Source organism: Ictidomys tridecemlineatus, chromosome X, assembly GCF_052094955.1.
Source record: "Ictidomys tridecemlineatus isolate mIctTri1 chromosome X, mIctTri1.hap1, whole genome shotgun sequence".
Taxonomy (NCBI): Eukaryota; Metazoa; Chordata; class Mammalia; order Rodentia; family Sciuridae; genus Ictidomys; species Ictidomys tridecemlineatus.
Window position 1 is genome coordinate 109,505,499 of NC_135493.1, and position 26,041 is coordinate 109,531,539.

General features: G+C 34.4%; 1 protein-coding gene across 1 annotated transcript; it reads right to left on the reverse strand.

The window, feature by feature from the left end:
• Positions 1 to 6,683: 6,683 nt before the first annotated feature.
• Positions 6,684 to 9,098, reverse strand: Ddx53 (DEAD-box helicase 53). Its single transcript, XM_040288093.2, has one exon. It carries the CDS (start codon positions 9,002 to 9,004, stop codon positions 6,749 to 6,751), a length of 2,256 nt encoding a protein of 751 aa, XP_040144027.1. The 5' UTR covers positions 9,005 to 9,098; the 3' UTR covers positions 6,684 to 6,748.
• Positions 9,099 to 26,041: the final 16,943 nt, after the last annotated feature.

Consider the following 26,041-nt stretch of genomic DNA (forward strand, 5'->3'; position numbering starts at 1 on the left):
TGAACTTGGAGCTAAGACATTCTAGCCTGTTCCAGATTGATGATTTGAAAGATGTAATATACATCAGGGAGCTTTGGAATCTGCCATCTTCTACCATGTGCATAGAGAGAAGCAAAGGCAATCTGTGGAGGGAGAACATAGAGTAGACATGCAGAGAAAAACAGAGGCCAAGAACATACATTTATAATTGATTGATAGACTGAATGAGTGTCCTCCCCACAGAAACACCTCCAAAAATGAAACTGACACATTTTTGACATCTTTTATAATACATTAACTTTTTTAATTTTTGGGAGTGACATATTGAATTGGTCTGATTGTTACCTCTTACTATCTTCTCCTGTTTTAAAAAAACATGGAATATAATCTTAACATTTTTTTATCCTGGGTGCTTTATATGTGTATCATTTAATCTCTGTGAAGTACAAATTAAAATTGCCATCCACATTTTATAGTTGAACAAACCACAATTTAATGCTTTATATGACTTGCCTAAACTCATCTAATTAATTGCAAGTGGCTAAACTGAGACACACTCAGGACTTTCTGACTCCTAAAAACTATACCCTTAACCATTATCTTGTTTTGAATCTGGGGACAGCAACTGATATCTTCCAGCAATGAGACAGAGATCTTGATATCTTTCATGTACATGAACAATACATTCAGCTTAATCTGAATACTGCATGATGTTCTGAATTCCATATGACAGAATGAGGTCTGGAGGAGGCAAGAGTAAGGAAGGTTGTGTTCTCAGGAAAACCAGACACACACAGTGTGTGTATGTGTATGTATATGTATGTTTTATAGAAGGCTAGAAAGAGACTCTTTTAGAAACAGAAAGCACATATTCCCTTTAGTTATTTTACACTCCCTTATACACGAGACACCAGTTAAGTTTGAATGAAATGTCATATTTGATTTCATAAAAGACACTGTAAAAGTGTGTGTGTGTGTGTGTGTGTGAGAGAGAGAGAGAGACTGAGAGAGAGAGAGAGAGAGAGAGAGAGAGAGAGAGAGAGAGAGAGAGAGAGAGAGAGGAGGGCCCACAAACAAAACAAAACCAGAAATGCCACATTTATTCATTCCAGAGAAAATTGAAACATTATATAAAATAGCATATAGATCCTCAAAGAACACAAGCCTAAAATCAATTAGTTTGAGCTTCAAAGGGATTCTGCTGAATATAAGAAATGGGTTTCCAGTGAAATTTTGATTAGAACCCTAAACACATTGGCATACTTATTGCTGAAATTTCATCTCACATTGTAAGCTTAGAAAGATTGGATGGACTTTATTTAAGCTGAATAAATATAACTGCACACATTTTACCCTGGTAGAAGAGCTAGAAGAAAACAGAAGTTTGCAGTAGGAGAGGGGACCTGAAGGCTAACATTTACATATGGTAGAAGCAATGATGGATTTTAGATTTTATTTCTGTGCTACATGGGGAGAAGACATCAAACATTACAGTTGTTCTGTGAACTTGAGCAGCACTGAACAACTTTGGTGGTAATTTGGAAGTGAATTAAAGGAGTCAACATAGAGAGAAGACCAGCCTTCCTCTCATCTTTCTACTTAATTGTAGATTTTTATTCAATCAATACAACAAGAAATCCTGAATTACCATTTTTTTAATTACAGAAAGGACATTTGAGTTGCAAGAAGGGAGGGGGAGAGAAAAAAATGTTTTATTAATATTTGTGTAAAAACACTTGGTTTTTACTTTAAAATTTTGATTTTAAAGCTCAGGTAGGAAAGCAAACATGGCCTGCCTATGCCTCTCTCTCTATTTATTTTCCCCTCTTTATGAAAAGGTTTTTTTTTTTTAATTTACTTGTGTCCAAGAGAAGATTCCCATTGCTTTTGGCCATGTGTCTCCATTAGGTAGAATTGTTCACCCTGAGCCCCTTTAGATTGTTGGCTGCAAGAAATTCTCTGGTTGGCTACATTTCAAATCTGTCAGAGCCAGATGTACTCTAGATGCATCCAAGTGTGATGCTGTTAAAGCTGTTGGTTCAGATGACCTTGATACTGTGTCTCTTCCTGACTGTAGTTTAAGTTTTCTACTCTGGCTTCTCACTTCTTCCCCTAACTGATGCTGACTGTTCAAAAACTGGTCTTTTTTATATGCTCCCAATTTCTATAAAATTACAGCAATTCCCTATAGAATCTTGCATTTTTAATGTCCCTATCAAATAAGCATCCGGTGGAAGAGTTTAATTTGCTTACAGTCAACTCTCCAAGTAAATTATACCTCATTGGAAAATTCTCTGCTTCAATATAAGATATTTTATATGTGTTTTTCTAATTTTATATTTGAGAGATATTGGGATGCTGGCTATATAGTTGAATCACTGTGTCTTAATCAATTTGTTATTTCATATAATGTGAAGTTTAGAAGTAGAGGATTCCTGGATGTATTAGTTGAGTCCAACAAATTTACTGGAGGTAACACCCATGAAAGTTAAGGTGGAAAATTATCAGCAGTTGTCAGGGAAATCCTTCTGAATGCAATTCAGGTTTGATGCCCATGAACACAAAGGAAAAGGAAGGAGGATTGAGTAGGAAGAGCCTAAGACTGCAGTGAGGCTCTAAGAAATTAAAACCAGCCTAACAAGAGCTCTGCCATGTTATGACCCATAGAGCACTCTTATGTATGGTAGAAATGACAGTACCCTAGTGTTTACTATGTTCAGTTATTAACTGGGGCTTCCTGCAAGATTTTGGCCTTGACTCAGATGCTATCTTGGATTATTTTCAGCTTGGGGGCTGTCAGCTAACTGCACTCTTCGCAACTAATCAGCAAGATCTTCATTGAATGAAGATCTGAGTGGCACACCTCCATAACTTCCAAGTAGAGTTGCTTAATTCAGTAGCATGGCTATACCATCCAGGATGCAGGTATTTTCCAAATTTCAATTAGGTCATGCTTCACATGTTGCTATTCTTCTTTAGATAGACTTCCTCATTGTCTAAAAACAACAGTCACAACATTATGCCTTTGCATTATGGTGTACCAAAGCAGGAAGGAGAACTTAATCCTCACATGTTTCTGTTTGCAACAAAAACAACTTTCTCTAAAGCTGCCAAGCAGATTTTCTTCTAGTCCTATAAGCCAGGTGTGTGTCACATGCCCATGCTTTATCCACAGGGCAGCTTGGAAAGTGACTTGCTAAGTTTTACAACCTCTAAAATGGGAAGTGCCTTAAACCAGCAAATAAGAAGAGAAATAGGAAGGAGGGGTGGGGACAGCTGTTGGTCAGGTATAAACTACCAGTATCTGCTACCCTGATTATAGCTAAAGTGACACTTAATACTTTTATTCCCAGAAATTCATATATTATAAATTGGTTACTAAATTTGAAATTTATTATACTGGTAGGATCTTTTGCTTATCTTGCATGGCCCCTAAATTCCCATCCCTTCCCCTAGTCAGGAACTTGAAGGCTTTACTTCAGTCTTTCTTCAGATCATTTCTTACTTTTATTGTTGTCATAGTTTGTATTTTATTAAATGACTAAGTGATCAGATATCCAACAAAACTATTTAGGCTAATTTTTTAAAGGACCTCTGAAAAGTCTGATTACAAGCTTTCAGTTTACTATGCGGCTTCTCTAATGCTTGAAAGCTTCAGAGGCACCTAAGGACCAGGGAGAAGAGTAGGACAAACATTGAAATATTGTGTAGTGTTAAAAATGTCTGTATAGGGTTCTTACTTTAATATAAACTTAAATAACTCTATGCTTTCCCTAATATGTTTCTCATCTTCTCTGTTTTTGTACACTATAGCCTACTTCTTTGATAAATCTATTATTTTCAGCACTATAAGCTGTCTGCTACTTTCCCACTTTTCTGTATTTGGAAAAGCTATGTGACCTTTCTAAGCATTAGTCTCCCAATCCTTTATTGCAGTGTGCTGTCCTTTGCATTATAAGATGTTTGTCCCTAACCTCTACCCTCTAGATGCCAGTAGGAATCCTGATCCTTGGTAAGAATAACTGAAACTGTTTCCAGACATTGCCAAGTGTCCCTTCATGGGAAAAATCGATTCCAGTTAAGAATTGTAGAATATACCAAAGATGGCAAGGTTGGTAGAGTTTTCTATATTACACAGTACATCTCAAATAAGTATCTTTTTGTTTTTTCTCTCTAAAGTCCCTTCTAGGTTGGTTTTTTAAATTTTGTTTTCTTCAGTTGTTATTTGCTTAATCTATTGCATGCTTTTTCAATTATGATACTATTGTTTGGTGCAGATAATTATTTGTTATAAGAGAAGCTTCTCCTATGCATTGTATGATTATTAGTGGCACCCTTTGGACTGTACCCAGGATATAGCAATACTTAACCATCAAACCTAGTTGTGAAAACCAAATTTGTCTTTAGACATGGAAAAATTAGCTCTAGGAGAGAACCATTGAGCAGATGATAGCAACTGTAGGAAGTTTGTAGGGTTTTATTCTGAATAACCTGTAAAATCTTATTTAGAATTCTTCTATTTTTCCTTTTAATTTACATCTTGGCTACTGTGCAATTAGTTTTGTTTTGTTTTGTTTTACAAATACTCAGAGATTCTCCATCTCAGTGCTATTTTTCTTGGCCAGATAATTCTTTGTCATATGCAGTTGTCCTTGTAGGGTGTTTAACCATCTCTACCCACTAGCTAGCAGCACCTTATCTTCACTCCCACCCCAAATTGTAACAACCAATACTGTCTTTAAATATATCATGGTCTCCTTGGGAGCAAAATCATTGAGACTATTGTTCTATCTCTACTTACCTTTTTCTGTAAGCTGTCTCTTCTTTTCATCCTGTGTTTTAGAAGAAATGCATACTTCTCTCCTTTTCTTACCCAGAGACATTGAGTGATAATTTTTGTTATTGTTATTTAAACATGATTGAAGAATATCACTATCTCATATTGCATCATTTTTCTAACAAGTACAGTATTTCCCCTAAAAGGAATTCTGGCAAGTAACATATACTCATTTGCCAAACATTTCTCATTTATCCTCTGAGTTAATAGGAACAGACCACTTGAGTCTGTTTTTTTTTGTTTCATGTTCTTCTATATAGACCACCTTTACAGTAGAATAAATTGCTTATACCTCTATTTCACTACATCTAAATTTTGGGCAACCTCAGGATGAGTATATTGTCTTCCACATAGATACTACATTGAACTAAAAAAGAATGTAAATATTGTAATCATGTACTTCTGGGTTAAAATATTGCTTAATTTCTCTTTAACCAGTGTCAGTAACTTTAGACAAGTTAGCTACTCTGGCCTTCTTTCATCCTTTGTTTAGTAGGGGTAATATTACCTGTTAAGGGGGTAAAAAGCACTTGATATATGTTACTCAACAATGTTAACCATTGTTATTAATTTTATCAGGAGATACTAAGACCCACATAAAAGCCTTTAATGGCAGAGTGTAAACCTCAAATACCTGTACCTAAAATGTTTGCCTCTTTCATTTAATTTCTGACCTATTTGTGGACATAGCTTAGACATGTTAGGGAAAAGATTTTTGTATTATTTTTTGTTTATTTTGATAGACAGGTTAAGGCTGAACACTGAATTTTATGTTTATTTAGCATTATTGTGGAGATTTTGTTTTGCAGTTGTGAGAGATATATTGCTTCTAAAGAGAGCACAAGAGAGAATTCTAAATAAGAAGTTTACTAAAATTGTTTTTTATGGCAAAGTGTCAATTGAGATTTTAACATTTTCCCCAGTGCATGATATATTTTTTGCTTTCGTATTCATTCCCCTGATGTGTGTGTAATATATGGTTTTGACCTTTTCAAGACAAATTGAATTAAAAATATAATGAAAAGAAAAAGCAAATAAAAGAAAACCTTCCAGACACATTACAAAAATCAATTTAAAAAGCAGAATGTAGTATTCTGATAATTAAAAAGAGTTTCTCTTTTCAATTTATTATGCAAGGATACAATTTTCCCTAAACAATAAAATGTGAATACTAGACTGGGGTATATAATTTTAGTTATATCACAGAAGTTTAGTGGTGAAGGGGACCCCAAAATTATTTAATATAACCACTTCAATTTATGAGTGGAGAAATTAAAGTGCAGAGAAGGCAAATAACTGCCCCAGAATTTTAAACAAATTTTAGTTTCAAAAAATGACACAAGGATCTGATTTCTAGTAAGCCAGACACCTTGCTCTGTTGGTTATATCTAGCTGATAAGAATTGTTAAATGTTTTAAAATTTAGCACTTGTTTTTTGATGAACTAAAATTTGGGGATTGGTAATGGAGACATTTTTTATGGGTATGGCACCAATAAATGGTTTGGGGGTGGGTAAGGAGAATCTTTTAACTGGGATAAACTTGATGAAAGCTATGCTTCAATTTAGTACAACTATTTTAAAACAAACAACAACAACAAAAACACCATCACCATGCTTGTCCTCTTCCAAGTATTTTGGAGAAGACAGAAGGACATAGAATGCTATTAAAAAACAAAACAAAACAAAAAACTAGAGTTTAAGCAATAGCTAACATTTAATTTTTGCTCACATAATAATCTATCACTCTCATTTTAAAACATATTGTTTATTAAGGAACATGCACAGCTGTAAAAGCTTAGCAGTATTATTCAAGAATTGATTGTTTCTTCAGACTTCCAGTATATTTCTAATACTGTGTCTCTTGAACACTGCATATATTTAACATGCTTTAAGTCTTCCTTTAGCCTGGTGGAGTTTTTCAACAAAAAACTTTAATTAAACTTCTTGGATTTTCCTTGATATTTTCTTGATCTTCTTTCTGTGTCTTTTTTTTCTTCATGAAGTTGGTATTCTTCTGCCATAGTTGCAAGATCTTCTGGGATAATCTGACTTGCTCTTTTTAGAATTTTAATTAATTCATTGGCAGTCTTTGAATCACTTTTAGTGAAAAGGGTTATTGAAATACCAGTCTTCCCTGCTCTTCCAGTACGTCCTACTCTGTGCACATATTCTTCAATATTCCGTGGAAAATCATAATTATATACATGTGTGATGTCATCAACATCAAGACCTCGAGATGCTAAATCAGTTGCAATCAGTATCTTCACTCTTCCAGTTCTGAAGTCCTCTAATGCTTGTTCTCGATCACTCTGATCTCTGTCACCATGCAGTAATTGTACAGGTATGCCTTGGATGCTTAAATCACTTGATAGGTCATCAGCAATAAGTTTTCTGCTGACAAACACTATGACTTTGTCTTGGGGTGACATGTTTTTTAGGAATTCTTGGATAAGAGCTCGTTTTTCTTCTTCTGTGGTAACAATTACATTTTGCTTCACTGTATGTACAGCAGCCAGATCTAGAGTACCCACATAAACAATCATAGGCTCTTTCAAATAAGAATGTGCAAGTCGACGCACAGTATCTGGCCAAGTTGCACTTGTCATAATTGTCTGTCGGTCTGGGCGCACATCTAGTAAAATCTTCATTATCTGGTGTTCAAACCCTAGATCCAACATTTTGTCTGCCTCATCCAAGACCAAGTAGGTTATACTTCTTAGGTTGACAAAATTATTCATTTGCAGATCATTTAGTCTTCCTGGAGTTGCAATAATGATATCTACACCTTCTGTAATAGCTTGTATTTGCTCTTTTCTGTTTCCACCACCATATATACATATACTTTTAAGACCTTCATATGAATACTTTGAACATTCAGAGTTCACCTGAAGAGCTAATTCTCTAGTTGGTGTAAGAACTAGCATGCCCGGTCCATTCCTTTGTTCTTTAGGTATTGGTTGAGAACTGAGATGAATAAACCCAGGCATTAAATAGGCCAATGTTTTGCCTGTTCCAGTTTGGGCCACTCCTATAAGATCTATTCCTTGTAGAATAATTGGCCATGCTTGTGACTGAATTGGTGTTGGCTTTTGGAAGCCAGCCATTGTTATGTTTCTCAGCAGTTCAGGATATTGCTGGAACGCATCTTTAAATTTACAAGTTGGATTAGGGATGATGCGTTTCTCAGCAATTTTCAAGTCATCACATATTATGTTGAAATTTTCCTTTCTCCAGTTATCCACCTCAGCTTCAGACATCAAGCTTGTTTCTTTGGATTCTATGTAAAAATCTTTCTTAATTGGTGGCAAATCTGCCCATTTTCTTTTTTCCCATTTCATAGACTCTGCCCGGATTTGGTCCCAATCTAACAGTGGTTGAGCCCTTCTGACAGTGTAATTTGTGCTTAAACTGCTTTCAGAAGGGAGTTGGGATGCAGCATTATCAGCATATTTTGAATTGTAGCTTTGTTGTTTTTTAAGAAGAGTTTCTATGGCTTCTTTTGCCTTTGCTTTCATGTCATGGCTACCAAAAATTTTTACCTCTGCTTCAGAATCCCCCTTTATGATCTGTATCTTAGTGTTTGTTAAATGTTGTATATCTTTTATTTTTGATCCACCGCGACCAATTACTACACCAACCATATTGTTGTTCAAGCTAAAACAGAGTGGTAGTTCACGTGATCCTGTGGCCCTAGGCCCCAGATGGTCTGAGAGACTACTCCAGCCATAGTCTTTGCCTTGGTGTTGACCTTGGCATTGGCCCAGATCACTATCTCTGTCTGGGCTTCCACCTCTGACAGGATCACTGTCTTGGTCTGGGCCTCCACCTACACCCGGATCACTGTCTTGACCTTGGCCTCGGCCTCTGCCAGAATCACTGTCTCCTCCTGAGCCTCGGCCTCTGCTGGAATCACTATCTTCGCCTCCGCCTCCTCCCAGATCACTGTCTCGGCCTTGGTCTCTTCCTCTGCCTGAATCACTGACTTGGCCTTGGCCTTGGCTTCTGCCAGGATCTCTGCTTCGGCCTCTGCCATCCCAGCTTCCGCCACCCTGGCCTCCACTGTGTCGCCCTCCTCTGCCTTGGCCTCTACCTTCTCGAGCTCCACCATGGCCACCCCTATTATCCCAGCTGCCTCCAGGATCTCTTGGATTAGACTCCACCCTCTTCCACTCTGGAGCCCAAGACATTGTGGAGTGATAGTAAAGTTGGGGTGGCCTCTTGCCTACATACTTTTGGAAGAATGACAGGATTTAGGCCTCTCCTCAGGCACAGCGGAACCAACGGATTTGGTCGGTGGTGGCAGTTATTTGTAGTTAGCCGTTACCGTTACCTAGGGAACCACTGTTTGATGTGGGGGAGGGGTTTTAACTGATTGGCCAATCACAGGGCCAAGACTACGATGTGTGAGCAGGCATTTGTGATGTAAAATTTAAAAAGACACACACTCTCATGAGCTAACCCGGCCTACAATTAAACAAATTTGAGAATTTTGTCATTAACTTAAAACAATTTAAAGTTTATTTTTTAATTGATGCATAAAAATTACATATATTTATGGGATACTTTGTGATATTTTGATATTTGTAGACATTATATAATATTTAAATTTAGTTAAACTTAGCTATCTCCTCAAACCTGAATCGTTTGTCATGAAAACATTCAAAATCCTTTCTTCTAGCTCTTTCAAATATACAAGTATAATTTTATCCATAGTTATCTAACTGTTCAGTACACACCAGAATTTCTTACTCCTATCTAACTCTAACTTAGTACCCATTGACCAATCTCTTTCCATCCCTCCCTTCCCCAGGTCTCCTTAGCCTCTAGTAACTGCTATTCTACTCTCAACTTCTATGAGACTGACTTTTTTAGATGCCGCATATGAATGAGAACATATGATACTTGTCTTACTGTGCTTGTTTTATTTGACTTAATAATCTCCAGTTCTATCTATGTTGTCACAAATGACAAAGGACATACTATTTTCTAATATTCCATTGTGTGTATGTATATAGACATTTTGATTCTTTAATTTTGTTTCTGGATATTTAGCTTATTCTCCTCAAATTAGTTCTGGTTCACCTTGGGACAAACTTTCAAACAGGTCTTGAACTTATACACATTGACTTTTTTATAAGCCAATGATTTCTGTAGGAGAAAAAAGATTTTTAAAATCATGTTATTTGTTTATATATTTGTATGTTTATTTATTTTAGTGAATTTCTTTTGTACACTCTCAAGGGCCCAGTTCCCATTTAAATGCAGTTCTTACCAATAATACTTAGTCTAGAAAAATTCATTGCTTCCTTCTATCTAGTGTAACTTAAAACATACCATCAAAAGTCTCTTAGATGAATAATATAGGACAGCATTTCTCCCTTATTATTCAGCTAAACATCAGTGCTTGTCCAGACAGTTTCTAGATATTATTATAAGAATGATGATTAGAAGAGACACGTTGAGACATGAGGTACTTTAAATAATTTTTAATAGTTTGCCACTTTTCCCAGAATTTCTTGATTTTTTCTCTCCCTGTGGTTTCATATATTCCAAGATCTTTCCATGAGAAGGTTGTGTAGAATTCATTTATTAGGTCTAATCTAGAAAACAACCTGATAGCAATCTGGACAGGTGACATCTAGCATCTATTTAGCAGTCTCAGAGGCAGGGACCCTCACTTCATTTCAGGAATGTCTATTCTATTATTCCACTTATGAAATGATTTAGTGGTTGCAGCTATTATGCTACTTTTTTCTTCCTTAGGTCATTCTTCTCCTTTGAAGTCACAGACTTAAGTTCCATTCTCCTTGTGTATTTAAGGACCAGTGTCAAATCCCCCTGAGGGTTTCTTTTTATCAGAGTAATATCCCCAGTTTGTTCAATGTTTCTTGCTATGACCCAGTTTATTCGATGCACATAATCTTGTTCCTTCTCCTTTGTAAATGATTCATTGATGACCTTTTGTAACATAGCACATAGAATTAAAAAAAATCAAATTGGCAGAAATGATCTTATTAATATTATTAAGGCCTCTTCACTGACTTAATGGTTGTACTAATTCAGCCTAAGAACTCCTTGCTGCTCATAGTAACCTGATGGGTATTTAAGTTCATTTTTCTTCATCTTATACTTAATTTAGCTTTAGTTTTATTTAACAAAAGTAGATTATGTATTTATCCTTTATTATTTTTCCCTTTATATTTGGTCAATTGATGTGGCCTATTAAATATGATTTTAATGATTATTTTTTTGTCCATCATATTATTCTCTAATTTCAAGCCTTCTGAAAATTTAATATTCACAGTGTCTTTTCCTTTTTAGGGAAAGTTGATAAAAATTTGAACATGGTTGAGTATAGCATCTGTGCCACATTGGGGAAAACTTCTCTATGTCAGCAACTTTACTGAAAGATACATTTTGAAGAAAAAGAAGGCTGCTGGCTAAATATGTTCTGGAAATATAGCACCCTGCATTCTCTACCTTTTAAGAGTTTGTAGAAGTTCAGATAATTTTAAGTATTGGTAAAATGAATTGTTTAATCCAAAGTTTCCCATAGGAATTTTCTAATGGACCTCCTCATTAACTTTAAAGTAAACTTTTTATTTGGAATAATTCTAGATTTACAGAATATTTATGTGGATAGTATGAAGAATTCTCACATTCCCTTTGACCAGTTTTGATTTCTTCTAATATTGTCAATCACTATTGGTATATTACTGTTAACTAAACCCCAGACTTAATACTACTGGTTTTCTCTTAATGCATTTCATTTTGTTTCAGGATTCAGTCCAGGACTTCACATTGCATTTATTTGTTGTGTGTTGTTAGATCTTCTCAGTCTTTCCTTATTTTTCATAACTTTACCAGTTTTAAGGAATAATGATCACATATTTTGTAGAATGTTCTTTCAAATTTGGTATACCTGTTGTAATTTTTCATGATTAAATTGGGGTTACAGAATTCAAAAAACTATATGGCTGAAGTTCTTTTCTTATCATATTTTATTAGGGAGATGTGGACCTGATATCATGAACAGTTGTTAGTAATGTTTATTTTGGTTACTTGGTTAAGTGGTGTTACCCAAGTATTCTCCAATGTAAAACATTTTTCTCCTTTTCCATATTCTGTTTTTTGGAAGTGAGTTACTAAACTCAAAAAACTCTCAAAGGCCCAGTCCCCAAATAAATGCAATTCTTACTAACATTTTGTACAACTAGAAAAGTTCTTTTTAATACAACTTTACAACTTAGAAAACACTGGTCTAGATAATATGCATTATCTGACCAATGTTCATTTTCATTTGATTGTTTAATCAGATGTATTCTAACTAAATAACATCAAAACCCCTCTGATCTTTTCTATGAATGATATTAGTTATAAAGTGATCCTACTATCTTTTAGTTCATTAACTATTAAAAAAAGGAGTTTGTTTAATCAAAATATGGCTGTTATTAGTAAATGTTTTAGTCAACTTTTTCACTGCCGTGACTAAAATACCTGACAAGAACAACATATATAGAGGAGGAAAAAATTATTTTGGAGCCTGTAGTTTCAGAGGTCTCAGTCCATATACAAGCTGACTCCATTCCTTGGGGCTTGAGGTAAGACAGATCATCATGGTGAAAGTATGTGGGAAAAGAAAGCAGCTGGGGACATGGTACTGGGAAGTAGGGGAGAGAGAGAAGAGAGAAGCGAGAGAAAAGAGAGGGGAGAGAAGAGAGAGGAGATAGGAGACAGAAGAGAGAGAAGAGAGAGAGAAAGAAATCCTCTCAACAAGGGAAAAATATAAATCCCAAAAGCACATCCCCAGACACCCACCAACTCTAGCCACACCCTGACTGCCTACATTTAAACACACTGATTAGGTTAAGACTCTCCTAACCCAATCATTTCACCTCTAAACTTTCTTCAATTTTCTCACTCATGAGCTTTTGGGGAACACCTCCCATCTAGACCATAATATTGAAGTTTGTATTGTGTTTCTCTATCTTTATGCTTTAATTACTTCATTTATAATACTCAATATTACATAATTCTAGAGTTGTTGGACAAATCAGAGGTAATCTTTTCCTTCTTCATTATGGGGACAATGAAATTAATTGCCTAAAATCTTTCTAGACTTGATCAAGAATATTCATAAAAATATTAGATAAAATTCTCAAACTATTTCTTGGGTAAGGTCTCTTACTTCTCTACTCTGAAGTGATTTGCTTCTCTTCCTGTTGCTTTATGTGTGTGATAGAACAGAATAGAAAATGTGAAAGTGAAATGAAGGAAGCTTGTATTTTGGTAAGAAGGGGTAGTTGTAAAATTTGAGTGCAGAATAACACCCTTTGAGGTGGAACTCTTTGTAGTGAATAACTGGAATGATCTAGAACTGATGGAAGCCTTTCCTGACTATTGCAGGTATTGAGAGGGATTATTCCTCATTTGTTACCAATCTGTGGTTAGCCTTATCAGCTGGAAAAATCAGTTGTCACCTAAATTAAGGGCCACAAGTGTGACATTCTGTGATCCAGATATCTAATGAGCTTATCCTTTGTGTCTGAATGTTTCCAGTGATATATACCCCTTTGACTTGTAGCATGGTATCTTATTGACATACTCTTGAAAAAACAAGACACAAAAATGTGAAGTTATTCGTTATATGGTTTTTAGTGGAGAAATTGGATATCAAGTTCTAATAGGGCAGAGGTGGGCAAAGGAAGGAATTGAGTTTCTAGGTGGGTAATTAGTACCAAGGTAAGAAGAAAGGTAATGAAAGAAAAGACAGCTTGTGTTTAAAGATAGTCTTCATCATTTTGCTTAGAGTGGTACCCATGAACTTATAGGCCGCAGTTGGAGGGTAAAATATCACAGGCAGCAAATCAACCTAATTTTCAATCACTGTAATTTCCACAAAACTTTCTTGTAGATTAGGCAATGCTGCTGGCCTAAAATACTTTTATAGATGAGATTGCTTTATAAATCAACTAGATAGCATTTTATTTCATAATCATTTTATGATATAAGGCAAACTTGACTAATGGAATTCCATTTAGCATTGATTATTATAATTATATTTGATTTTACATGTATATAGCACTTTATAATTTATAACACCCTTCATTAAAATAGTCTCCATGGGATTATATGTATTGTGTGTGTATGTGTATATATATATATGTGTGTGTGTGTGTGTGTATACACATCTATACATATATATATACACACATATATTCTGTATATATACAATATGTATATATATTTTCATAATTCTATTTAACAGATATGATGTATTGTGGCCAAAGAGGCTATCATCATTGCATATATTGGTATGTTTATTTTGTGCATACATAGAACCATACTATACCTTGGCAGCAGTGTGGGAGAGCAGTAAAAAACACTGGAACCAAAATAATGAGTTCATATCTCATGCCCACCACTTCTTCACTGTGAGCCTTTGAGCAAGTTCCAAATTTCCTTTGCTTTGGTTTTGCTATCTGAAGAATAACATAGTAAAACATATATCGTGCACAAATGCACAGAAACATGCACAAAGTTAACTCTACATGATTTATTATATGACTTTTTGAAATATTGATCATCATGTTATGGAAATGATAGTTGTAGAAAATAATTATGGAGGCTCTTAAATGCTTGTTCAAGGATATTCTTGATTATTTTCTTTGCTCCACATCAAAACTTTAAAAAAATCATTTAAAGCTTTTTGTAACACATATCTAAATTTATTCGATTGATCTTTTTAATTCTAACATCATGCTATTTTCTTTTTTGTAAAATATCCTTTTAATATGAAATGAGGATCACAAATTATTTTTATTAGAGCATTATATTTATACATATTAGTAGAGTTCATTTGTACAATATCATACAGTCATGGGATTTGATTTAAGTTCCTATTTTCCCCTTCTCCTCCCTCTAGTCTCTTTCCTCTGCACTACTAGTCTCCCATTTATTTGTTTGTTTATTTATTTATTAATGATTTTTTATTTTACTTACACATAAAGGCAAAATTCCTCCCCCTTATTGTTCCTCCTCCCTCCCTTTCATATTCTTTTTTCTACCCCACTGATCTTCCTACATGATTATAATAGTTGATCCTCCCTCCTTTCCTTATTTGGCTCTAGTTTACACACAAGAAAGAAATTTACACACATGACACTTGATTTTCTGAGACTTGTTTCTTTCACTTAGAATGATATTTTCCAGTTCAATTTATTTACTAGCAAATGTCATAATTTCATTCTTCTTTATGCCACAATTTCTTAATCCATTTGTCTACTGATAGAAATCTGGCCTGATTCCATAATTTGACAATTGTAAATTGTGCTGATATAAACTTTGAGGTGGATGTATTGCTATAGTATGCTGAATTTACTTCTTTTGGTAAACATTGGGGAGTGGGATAGCTCTGCCACATAGTAGTTCCATTCTTAGTTTTTTGAAGAATCTCTATACTTCTTTCCAGAGTGGTTGAAGTATTCTATAGTCCCACCATAAATGTAAAGTGTACCTTTCCCCCACATCTTTGTCAGCATTTATTATTATTTGTATTCTTTATAATTGCCATTCTGTTTGGAGTGAGGTGAAATCTTAGTATAATTTTGATTTGCATTTCCCTGATCACTACAGATGTTGAATAATTTTTTTCATATATTTGTTGGCTGTTTGTGTTTCTTACTTTTTTTTCACCTTTAATTAATTAATTAATTTTTGTAGTTGTAGATGGACAGAATGCCTTTATTTTATTTATTTTTATGTGGTGCTGAGGATCGAACCTAGTGCCTTACACATGGTAGGCAAGTACTCTGCCACTGAGCTAAAGCCCCAGCCCTATTTATTTATTTTTATGTGGTGCTGAAGATTGAACCCAGTGCCTCATACATGCTAGGTGAGTGCTCTACTGCTGAGCTACAACACCAGCCCTGTGTTTCTTATTTTGAGAAATATTTGTTTAGTTATTTTGCCTATTTCTTAGTTGAATCATTTGATTTTGGGTGATTATTTTTTAGCTTTATATATTCTGGATATTAATTCCCTTTCAGAGGAACAGCTGGCAAAGGTTTTCTCCCATTCTGCATTCTCTCTTTTGATGTTCTTTATTGTTTCCTCTGCTGTGCAGAAGCTTTTTAATTTGAAGCTACCTCATTTATTGATCTCTGGTTTTATTTCTTGAGCTTTAGGGATCTTGTTAAGGAAGTCAGTGTCAGCACCAATATGATGGAATTTTGACCCTATTGTTTTCTTCTAGCAATTGCAAGGATACTGGTCTAACTTCTAAGTCTTGATCCACTTTGATTTGACTTTTGTGCAGGATTAGAATAGGGATCTAGTTTCATTCTTCTACATATGCATGTCCAGTTTCCCAACATCATTTGTTAAAAAGACTGTCTTTTATCCTACATTTATTTTTGGCACCTTTGTCAAGCATCAGATGGCTGTTAGTATGTGGGTTTGTCTCTGTGTCTTCTACTTCTTTGGTATTCATGTCTATTTTTTTTTTGTACTAGGGATTTGAACTCGAGGGCATGTGACCACTGAGCCACATCCTCAGCCCTATTTTGTATTTTATTTAGAGACAGGGTCTCACTGAGTTTCTTAATGCATCACTGTTGCTGAGGCTGGCTTTGAACTTGCAATCCTCCTGCCTTAGCCTTCTATGCTGCTGGGATTACAGATGTGTACCACTGTGCCTGGTACTGTTTTTGCTACAATGACTCTATAGTATAATTTGAGATCAGGTATTGTGATGCCTCCTGCATTGTTTTCCTGATCAGCATTGCTTTGGCTATTCTGGATCTCTTAGTTTTCCAAAATAATGTTAAGACTCAGTATGGGGCTAGATTATGTGTAGGGTAAGATTTGCTCTTACTTGGCTGAGTTGTGAGTATTGCTCAGCAGCAGGATCCCTACTCTCTGAACTTGAAGTGTTCCAATCTCTTTCTGCCCTGTCTTGGTGGGGAAGGAGAGGGATTTTGCTAATGTTAGCAACAGATTACAGCCTTAAGATAAATATCCAGTCTCTACTTTGACATCTATAACACTAATGCCACCTATATAGGAATGGTAGAGTCAGTATTTAACATTAGTACCAATCATAAAAAAAACTAGGAACTAGGTCAGGCATTCAATAGCAGATGTCTACTACATCGCTCACTGTGAAAGATGCTAGTCTTGGCTGAATATTGGATTTCTGGGGCCTCCAGTAAAATTCACTTTTAGGGTATAGGGTATAAACATCCACAAATTTTACCTTCACCACTATGAATGTGAACTACTGGGTATCCACCCTGGAGTGCAGATGATTTGGTGTGGCTGCTATAGGCATCTTCACAATAGCTTTTATATTTTTGTATACAACCAGAGATATGAAAAATATGGAGTGTCAGCAACAAAGGATCTTCCTCCCATTGGTATCTATAGCCTATACAAGCAAGGTATATTTTCTTAGCACGTATTTCAGTAACTCTGATTCAGGTACACTCTGGAAGTCATGATGCATGACTGCTGGCACTTTCTTTACATGTTTCCAATCTTCTGTCTCTGCTTCCTGCTTTGTAACACATATAAATAGTTCCTGGGCCACATCCCCACTTGTTTTCCATTGCAACAATCTTGTTTCTCCATGAACTATTTATTTGCCTTGGGAGCCTGAGCAATTTCTATGTTCAACAAGATCAACCCTCCTCTCTAATCCACATGTTCCCCCAAGCCAATTTAAAAATATTTTGTTATCTGACATACTGTCCTCTTTCTCCCTGTGCTCCCTCTTCTTCTCAGTTGCTATCACTGCCACTACTACCAGCCAAGTACATTTATTTATTTATTTTTACTTTTTTATTTATCCATGACAGTGGAATGCATTACAATTCTTATTACACATATAGAGCATGATTTTCATATCTCTAGTTTTATACAAAGTATATTCACACCAATTCGTGTCTTCATACAATGTACTTTGGATAGTAATGATCATCACATTCCATCATCCTTGCTAACCCCACACCCCCTCCCTTCCCCTCCAACCCCTCTAGATAAGAGATCATCTATTCCTCCCATGTTCTCTCTCCCTATCCCACTGTGAATCAGCCTCCTTATAACAAAGAAAATATTCAGCATTTGGTTATTTGGGATTGGCTAACTTCACTTAGCATTATCTTCTCTAACTCCATCCACTTACCTGCAATTGCCATGACTTTATTCTCTTTTATTGCTAAGTAATATTTCATTGTGTATATATGCCACATTTTCTTTATCCATTCATCTATTGAAAGGCATCTAGATTGGTTCCACAGTTTAGCTATTGTGAATTGTGCTGCTATAAATATTGATGTGGCTGTGTCCCTGTAGTATGGTGTTTTTAAATCCTTTGGGTCAAATGGTAGTTCCATTCCCAATTTTCCAAGAAATATATATACTTCTTTCCATATTGGCTACACCAATTTGCAGTCTACCAGCAGTGTATGAGGAAGGTCTGATCTGTCACAAAGGAGGTATACTATTAGATAATGAAGACATTAAATTTGGGGGGAAGAAACAAGGGTGACCTTTGTGAAGAGATCAAGCCATCTGGGAGGACTAAGACAAAAGTTGTAGATTAAGGAGAAAGAGGAAGGGGAAAAAGGAACTTTCAGAAACCCTAAAGACAATCAAAGAAATTTCATATTAATATGGTAGAAATCATAGCAGATTTAGAATGACGGAGTCATGTGGCATTAATTATGGAAGTATGTTCATAGGGAGAAAGAATGCAGGGAAATGGGGTAAAGTGGTCTTTGTTATATTTCAAGTACATTGGACTGAGGGACTTAAACAGAGTATGGCATTAGGAATTTGGATTTGGAAAAAGCAATACATAAAGAATATGTCCATGAATTAAGTAACATTTTTGACTACTACATGCCAAAATTTAAAATGTATTACCTTATTTAATCATCATAACAACTTCACAGTAAGTATTTCCTCCTATTTTATGTGAAAACCTAAATCTCAGAGATTTTTATATTATCTACAAGTTCAGTCAAAATTATGTTAAATAATATAGCTTAATTAAATGTTGGTCTGATTAACTCTAAGACCTTTCCCCCTGCAACACACCTCAGGGAAAAGCATGCTTTGTTTTGTCCCTGATTCTAGAAACAAGATTAAAAGAAGTTTTAATCAAAGATGGCTCTGTCCTTTAGCTTGGAGACTCTTGAATCAGAGAATCTGGTAGACAGTGACAGGGATACTGAAGTAGAAGACATTTTTGTAGGGAAATAAGAGTTTGATTTTATTTGTGTCCACTATGAGATATTGTAGGAAAGTACAAGTGGATATGTAAATGAGATGGAGATGGACTGTTCAGATGAGAACAGAAAGAGTAAAGAAAGACATGTTTAAGAACATTTTAAGGAACCAAAGAATTCTTGTGATTAAATGAGAAGAGGACAATAGGAAGGCAGGTGAAGTAACAAGGAATATTGAAGAGAGAAGAGAATAGCAATATAAAGAAAATAAGGCAAAATTACTTGTTGAAGCTTGTTAAATATTTTGACAAGACAGGAGGTAAGTAAACTACAATTTTGAAAGAAGGAATCATCAATGACCTTCAGGAAGGCACTTTTCTGGGGGTAATAGATAAATATATATTTCAAGGAAAGCCATTGAGATGAGAAACAACTAGAACTTTGTCGTGATAGAGTGAGAACTTTACTTTTTTTTTTACCTAAAGCTGAAGGGGACTGTCATAATTTTTAAAATAAGTTCTCTAAGAAACCAAGATTTCATGGGCAGATTATTGGAATTGTTCTATTAAGGATCTAGTAGATTTCAAGAAAGTAACTTATCATGAATATTGGAGGAAAATGAACTTTAATAGTCTTTCAAAATATGTGGGAGGATGTAGGATGAGGGAGAGAATCACAAGGATACAGGAACCATTCATTAGCACTTTCATAAAAGGAAAGTTTGTCTAAAAGGAGGGAGGGGACTGCCAAGGATTCTTTCAAGGAGATTTCAATGCTATTTTTAGCTATGCATTAAACCTTCCTCTATCAAATTGGGCTTATTCTCCACAGAGTAGGTTATGTATTATTTAGGTATATGAAGAAGTGAGGCTACTGGGGTAATTAATTCTCCTTTCAGTAAAAAAAAAATAGTGTAAGCTGATTAGCACCTGCAATAAACTCCTTTGGGTAATTCTTAACAACCTCTTCCAATGAAAATGTTAACATATTAGCACTTATTTTTAAAATTACTAACCTTCAATTATTTATTGCCTCTGTTATGTTTTTACAATTTGATTCCATTATGTGTGATGCTTAGAGCAGTCAAACTCATAGAAACAGAAAGTAGAAGGGAGCCATGGACTGGTAAGGGACTGGAGAGTGAGTGTTCAATGGGCACAGAGCTATAGTTTGGGAAGATGAAAAAACTGTGGAGGTGGATTGTGGTGATGTCTTTGACTCTCTTTGAGGCATTTGATAGGCTTTACAGTACTATCTTGTTTCTAAACATACATATATATGCATATACAAGACTCTGAAATCTAAAGGGAAGAAAGTAGAGTAGCTAAGAACTTTAGGACATTGACCAGGTGCTGCAGAAGCATGCAACCCAGAAACACTAACATGCACAGCCAAAAAATTTAAAAATATCCTAAGAAAATTTTGTTCTTTGAAGCCAAAATCCAAGGAAAGGATTAGTCTGGAAAGAAAGAAAACTTTTTGACATTAATGTCCCTACTCACAAATTAATGGACAAAATAAAACCCCATATTCCATGCACACGCACGCACACACACACACATACACACACACACACACACACCCCATATACACCCGACACACACCCCACACACATTCCCATTAGCAGAGACCAAGTTGAGAGCCTATATTTCTATACTCATCCATTTGTAATGGTAATGACATGCCCATTCCCCTTCCCACTGGGTAGTGTCCAAGGAGACCAAGGGAAGAAATTATATTTTTAATACTTCCCAGAGATAATGAGATTCCTTTCTTCATACCACCACCCCCTATTATGTCAATTGAAACCACATGGGGAGCTTGGCAATCTACTCTTACCCTGACATAATAAGGCATGTCCCTTTCTCTCTACAGTGTAGGTAAAGGATAAATGGGGGAACCTAGGCTTTTGCACCTTCCTGGCCATAATGAGGCTGGACTCCACTTTCCTTACCAATGAGGTGTCAGGGAAGGCCTGCTAAAATAGAAGATGAAAATAAGACCCAAAGCCTATACCAAATATGTAGGACAGAATAAAAGTTCATTCAGCATATCAAGAGCCAGGAAAATCTCAACTTGCATGAGAAGACACCATTGATGGATGCCAACACTAAGAAGAAATAGATATTGAAATTATTTGAAAAGAATTTTAAAAAGACATCATAAACTTTCTCCAATGAAGAATTATAAACATACTTGAAACAAATAAAAATATAAAGTCTTAGCAAGAAGTAGAAGGTATAATGAAAAACTAAACAAAGATGTGAAAATTCTAAAATGAACTTAATTAAAAAAATAGAGATAATGGCTGGGGTTGTGGCTCAGTGATAGAGTGCTTGCCTAGCGTGTGTGGGGACCCTGGGTTTGATCCTCAGCACCACATAAAAATAAAAGACTAAAATAAAGGTGTTGTGTCCAAAAACAACTGAAAAAATGAATATTGGAAAAAATAGAGAAAAGAGAGGAGTGAAGCAATAAATTTGGAGATAGACATTAGAAATTACCTAATCTTAGCAGAGAGAAAATGGACTGGAGAAAATTAACAAAGCTTCAGGAACTTGTAGACAAGAATAAAATGTCTAATATTCATAGAACCAGACTTCCAGAAGAGAAGGAAGAATATGAACATAAATACATATTCAGAGGAATAATGACTGAAATCTTTCTAATTTCATGAATGTTATAAAGAAATTCAGGATATAAGAACATTCTAAAACAATAAACCCAAAGAAGTCCATGATAAAACACATGATAATCAGATTTCTGTGTGCTAAAGATAATGAAAAAAAATTACTGAATATAGAAATGACAGTTTACCTAGAAGGAAACAGCAGTTCAAATGATAGCAAATGCATATATAATACATGGATCAACCACTAAAAAGCCATACAAATATGCCTGAAAGTACTATAGATACATCAAAAAGGAATTAGAAAAACTTTACAACTAACTCACAGGAAGTCAGGAAAAGAAAGTTGAGAGACAGAAATCAGAGAAAAAAAGAAAAGAAAAAAGAAAAATATGCCAGATTTTAGCTATATTATATTTACAATTGCATTAAAAGCAAATGTAATCTGAATGTAAACCACTTAAATTTACCAAATGTACCGTTGAATATAAATCGATAGAATAGATATTATAAATCTAGCTATAAATTGCCTATAAGCAATTTTCTTCAAATATAATGATATGTGTAGGCTGAAAGTAAAAGTAGGGAATATATATACACACACTTTAATCAAAAGAATACAGAGATACCTATGCTAGTATTTGTAGATTTTAGAACTAAAAATAATAGCAGGAACAAAGAAGTATATTATGCCATTATAATACGTCAATTTACCATGAAAAAAGAGATCCTTAATAAGTTTACCTCTAATAACAGGGCTTCAAAATATATGAAAAAAAAACTGAAAGGAGTAATGATGAATCCCTCAGGAGTTATTGAATAAATCTACCATTATAACTGGGAATATCTACATCCCTCTCTCAGCAATTGATAGAATGACTAGACAGAAAATAAGCAAGAATATAAACCTTATAACCACCAACAACTGACAGGATATAATCAACATTTATGGAAAACTTCACCCTATAATAGCACAATACACATTTTTTAAGGCCCATAGGTCTTTTCCTAAAATAGACTATATATTGGGACATAGAACAAACCCCAACAGATTTTAAAAGATTGAAATAATATGAATTATTTTATTTGGCCACCATGGTATCAAAGTAGAAATCAGTAATAGACCCAATACAGGAAATGTTCATGCATTTGGAAATTAAAGAAAACACTTTTAAATAATCCATGGTTACATTATTTACATGTAAATGCCAATGGCATATTTTAAATACATAGAATGATATGAATTCATAATATAACAAAAGTAAATGCCAATGGCATATTTTAAATACATAGAATGATAGGAATTCATAATGTATCAAAATTTGTGGAGTACAGCTAAACCAGTTCTGAGAAGGTAATTTGTAGAACTAAATAGTTATATTGAAATGAGGAAAGGTCTCAAGTCAACAATTTAATTCCTATCTCATGGAACTATAGAAAGAATAGCAAAATAAACTCAAAACAGATTATTAAGGAAGAGATAAAACTACATGCAAATCTACATATAAAATCTCAAGGAATCTACCAAAAAAATAAATAAACAAACACTTCTAGAACCAACAAGTAGGGTCAACAAGTTAGCAGATACAAGATCAACATATAAAAATCAATTTAATTTCTGTAAGCTAGCAATGAACTTGTTGGGTCCAGAATTAAAAGCAGCAATATCAGTTATAACAACTCAACAATAATGACATGACTAGATGTAAATCTAATGATATGTACAGTATTTATATGCTGAAAAACATTTTAATGCTTATAGAAGCAGCAAAATATCTAGGATGGTTTCTCATATTCAAGGAGTAGAAAATTAATATAACAAATATTTAATTTCTCCCCAAATTTATACAATTACTGTAAAAATTTCATCAAAAATATTTGTGTATATACTCAAATTCATTATCAAATTTATACAAAAAGTAAAGGAACCACAATGGGTGAAACAAATTCAACAGGAAAGATTCAATTTGGAGAAAAAAAAGTCTACCTGATTTAAAGACTCATCATATCTCTAGTATTCAATACTGTCTGGTTTTGGTGAATGGATAGCTATATACAGATAATGGAACTGAATATAGAACCTAAGAGTAGACCTAAATAAGCACACACACATACATTCATGTATATAGCATAATTTAGTAGACATTGTTTCCCAGTACTTCCCCATGCCCTTTCATTGTCCCTCTACTCAGTCGTCTCCTTTTAACCTACTGGCTTCCCTTCTATTTTCAGAAGATCTTTGTTTCTATCTAGCTTCCACATTAGAGAAAACATATTACCCATTACATTCTAAGTCTGTTTTATTTTACTTGACATGATGTTCTCCAATTCTGTTCATTTTCTCCAAGTGACATAATTTTGTTATTTTTTCTGGCTGAATAAAACTTCATTGTATATGTATACCACATTTTCTTATCCATTCATCTCTTGACAAACATCTAGACTAGTTTCATAACTTGGCTACTGTGAATGCACTGCAATAAACATTGGGATTGCATATATGTCTGTAGTTTGATACTCCAATTCTTTTGAACAAATACTGAGGAATGGTATAGCTGGACCATATGGTTGTTCCCTTTGTACTCTTTTGAGAGCCTTCAATACTGATGTTGATTTTGGCTGTACTAATTTATATTCCCATCAACAGTGTGTAAGAGTTCCTCCCCACCCTGTACCTTTGCCAATTTATTGTTATCTATATTCTTGATGATTACCATTCTGACTAGAATGAGTTGCATTTCCCTAATGGCTACAGATATTGAACATTTTTTTCACATAATTATTGGCCAATTGTATCTCTTATTTTGAGAAATGTCTATTTAGTTAATTTGCTCATTTATTGATTTGGTTGTTTTTCTGGTGTTGAGTTTCATTTTAATATATAATCAATATGAAAATTTTATTAGTGTATAATTTTCACATTTTAAGTATTAAGTCTTCAAATTTCCATATATTTTTTACTCATATGGCCACATATCAAATGCTTTCTGACCACATGTAGCTAATGGGTATTGTATTGGAGAGCTCAGCTCTAGAGAGATTAAATATTATTTATTTGAAGTCACATAGCCAAATAAGCATTCATTCATGCCCTTAATCCCTGAAAAGAAATATTAAATCTGTTATATGCCAGAAACCCTTCCTTGTATTAGGGGTGGTAAATAAATAAGACATTTATCTCCCAGAGCAAAGAGAGATATATAATCAAATGATTAAAATTCAATGAAAAAAAGTGCAAGCATTGATATATGTACAAAGATAAGTGGCTGAGCAAAACAGTTATCTCTGGGAAAAATGATCAATAAAGAATCAGAAATAAAATAGATTATTCATAAATTCATTCACTTATCTACTTGGATATGCTGAGCACTAAAAATTTTATATCATAGTTCTCAAAAGTTTCTAATTTTGTTTAGCTAAATAAGTCATTTTGACAGTCCTCAACTCTAAAATACAATTCTCTGCAATCATTTCTGAAGAAAAATGTCAACAGCTTTGCATATGCTGCCTACAATCCCCCCAACCCAGTCAACTTCCCTCAGTCTATTCTCCATAGCAAATGGTTTTGTAGGGGTAAAAATCTGTGTTTTATGTAAAAAAAAAATGCTTATCCCTATGGTGAATTTTGAAGTTAAATGCAGTTGTATGTTAAGAGTACTTACTTCAGAATGTGAATTTTTACAGAATATTTTAATACTTCTTTTTTGGAAAATATTATATGTTACTTTCAATCTATTATGCTACTTCTGAGAAAGAAAAAGTAAGGATAGTAGAAAAGTCTTCCTGGTGTCTCATTTGTTATAAGAGGAGAAAGTTCTGCTTTGTACTCAAATTTGCAGACTTCTAGAAGAATGATGTAGATAATTCATTTAGGTCAAATACTATTATTTATTTAATAGTATAAATTCCAAAGAAGAAGCAAGAAGAATGATTTACTACATTATAGACAAATTAAAAATAGTGGGCTTCACTGTTTTTTTATTGCATTGCAAGTTTATGATATGGTAACAGCCTCTATATTGAAGTGACTTAACACACATTTTGATTTTTTTAGCCTGTACGTCTACATGGTTTGACATTATATTCCACTGATTGTGGTCCTTCACAACCAAGTTTCATCTTTTTAATATGCTTTCATGATCAGTAAGGTGGGAAAATATAACATGACAAACAATACATTGGCTTTAAAAAAATATCAGTTCCTTTTAAATCATACATGATAGGAGAATCCATTTTGATATAATTATACATTGACTTTTAAAATGCCCCCGTTGAAATTATATGCCACTTTGGTTCATATGTTTTTAAATTTTTTAATATTTAGTTTTCAGTTCTCGGCAGACACAACATCTTTGTTTGTATGT